Genomic DNA, 1,889 nt, shown 5'->3' on the forward strand with positions numbered 1-1,889 from the left:
GGCATTCTTGTCCTTCTTGGATGCTTCCTTTTCTTCTGTCATCACACCAAAGATGATTGCTGACTCTCTATGTGAAAGGAAAACCATCTCTTTTCAGGGCTGCATGGTGCAGATCTTTGTTGTACACTTCCTTGCTGGTGCCGAGGTGATTGTCCTCACAGCCATGGCCTATGCCCGCTATGTGGCCATCTGCAAGCCCTTGCACTATGTTTCCATCATGAACAGGAAGCTCTGTCATGTTCTGGTTGGCATAGCCTTTACAGGAGGGTTCCTGCACTCCATTATCCAAATTCTCTTCACTTTTCGCCTTCCCTTTTGTGGCCCCAATGTCATTGAACATTTCATGTGCGACCTGTACCCATTACTGAAGCTTGCATGCACTGACACACACATCTTTGGCATTTTGGTGATTGCCAACAGCGGGTCCTTCTGCATTATAATAGTCTCCTTGTTGCTTGTGTCCTACGGTATCATCTTATTCTCTCTGAGGAAGCAAAGCTCTGAAGGACGTAGAAAGGCTCTGTCCACCTGTGGGTCCCAAATTGCTGTTGTGGTTTTATTCTTCATACCTTGCATGTTTATATATGCAAGACCTCCAACTTCCTTCTCCGTTGAAAAAATGGTTTGCATATTTTACACCATGATAACTCCATTGCTTAACCCTTTGATTTATACGTTTAGAAATAAGGATATGAAAACTGCTATCAAAAAACTCCAGAAGAGATTGGTAGCCATTTCCCATGAACAATGAAAATGAATCTATTCTCAAATAATAAATTCATGTGTAAATCATTCCAAAGCATTTTAGGTAAAAATTGTGGTATTTCCTCTGCATATATTATGCCACTGTATGTCTATAGAAATAGATATCCTGTAGTTTCAAGAATATATTTTTAATTTTCTATTAGATATTACTTCTGAGCTGGTAAGTTAAAGAGAGTTGGATTTTTTATTTACTTAGAAACTTACAATCCATAAAAAACCTGCAAATAAATTACTTAAGAGATTACCTACACTAGGGTTTTGTTTCTGTATGTCCCCCAATGCCTCACAGTTTCATGGGATGACTTTAAGAGGTTGTGATTAATTCATGATCCAATGCTAGGATTATAGGCTTACTGTGTATAATGCATACGTTCAGAGAACTAATCTTTCATTTCTTTCCATGCATGCAAATCTTAGTTTTATTTTATTTTATTTATTTTAACTCATTTTATACTGATGTTTTGAAATCACGTCTACCTATGATTCCCAGCCAGGCCCTAAACTCACTGTGTAGAGCACACTGACTTTAAACTCATGGTAATCCTTCATTCTCAGCCTCACAAGGACTGAGATTACCACCATACTCAGATCAAATTTTATCTTTAAACCAGCCATAATACCCATATCTTCTTTTTTTGCCAGCTCTGTCTGTCCTGAGTGTTGGGCTATCATGGCATGTGGGCCTGGGATAGAACTGTGGTCCCTTCACCTGCCTAAGCTTGCCTAAGCAGGTACATTAGATTGTTGATCTATTTCTCTGGTCAATATCCAAATCTTTTACTTGATGTATTAGAAAGCTTTTATAATATTCTGAGATGTTAAAAAACTGCCTTATGAATGAGAAAGAATTATGAAATCAACCATGGACATAGATATAGCTAGATATATATATAGCTATAGCTAGACACATAAATATAGATGTGAATACATATGAAGAAAAAATATTTTTATATCATAAACAATCTAAAATTTAACGTGAGATTTCCTATTGAGAAATGCTGAACAGATCATATGAAGTGAGAAACACTTTGATTAGTTACCAGGCTCAGACCTAGAGTAGGACAAATGTTTCACTACATCTTGTCTGTCTGCCATGTGCATTTTGTGTTGGGAAGCACACTTCA

At 37.4% G+C, this 1,889-nt stretch overlaps 1 protein-coding gene across 1 annotated transcript; it reads left to right on the top strand.

Moving 5' to 3' along the window:
• Nucleotides 1-7: 7 nt before the first annotated feature.
• LOC101567491 (olfactory receptor 4C15-like) lies at nucleotides 8-751 on the top strand (the record flags this gene model as incomplete). Its single annotated transcript, XM_004648643.1, has 1 exon — nucleotides 8-751. A coding segment is annotated over one exon (744 nt), but the record flags the coding sequence as incomplete, so codon positions are not given.
• Between the last annotated feature and the right edge of the window lie 1,138 nt (nucleotides 752-1,889).

The sequence above is a fragment of the Octodon degus genome, unplaced genomic scaffold (assembly GCF_000260255.1).
Source record: "Octodon degus isolate 3935 unplaced genomic scaffold, OctDeg1.0 scaffold00510, whole genome shotgun sequence".
In the NCBI taxonomy this organism is placed as follows: Eukaryota; Metazoa; Chordata; class Mammalia; order Rodentia; family Octodontidae; genus Octodon; species Octodon degus.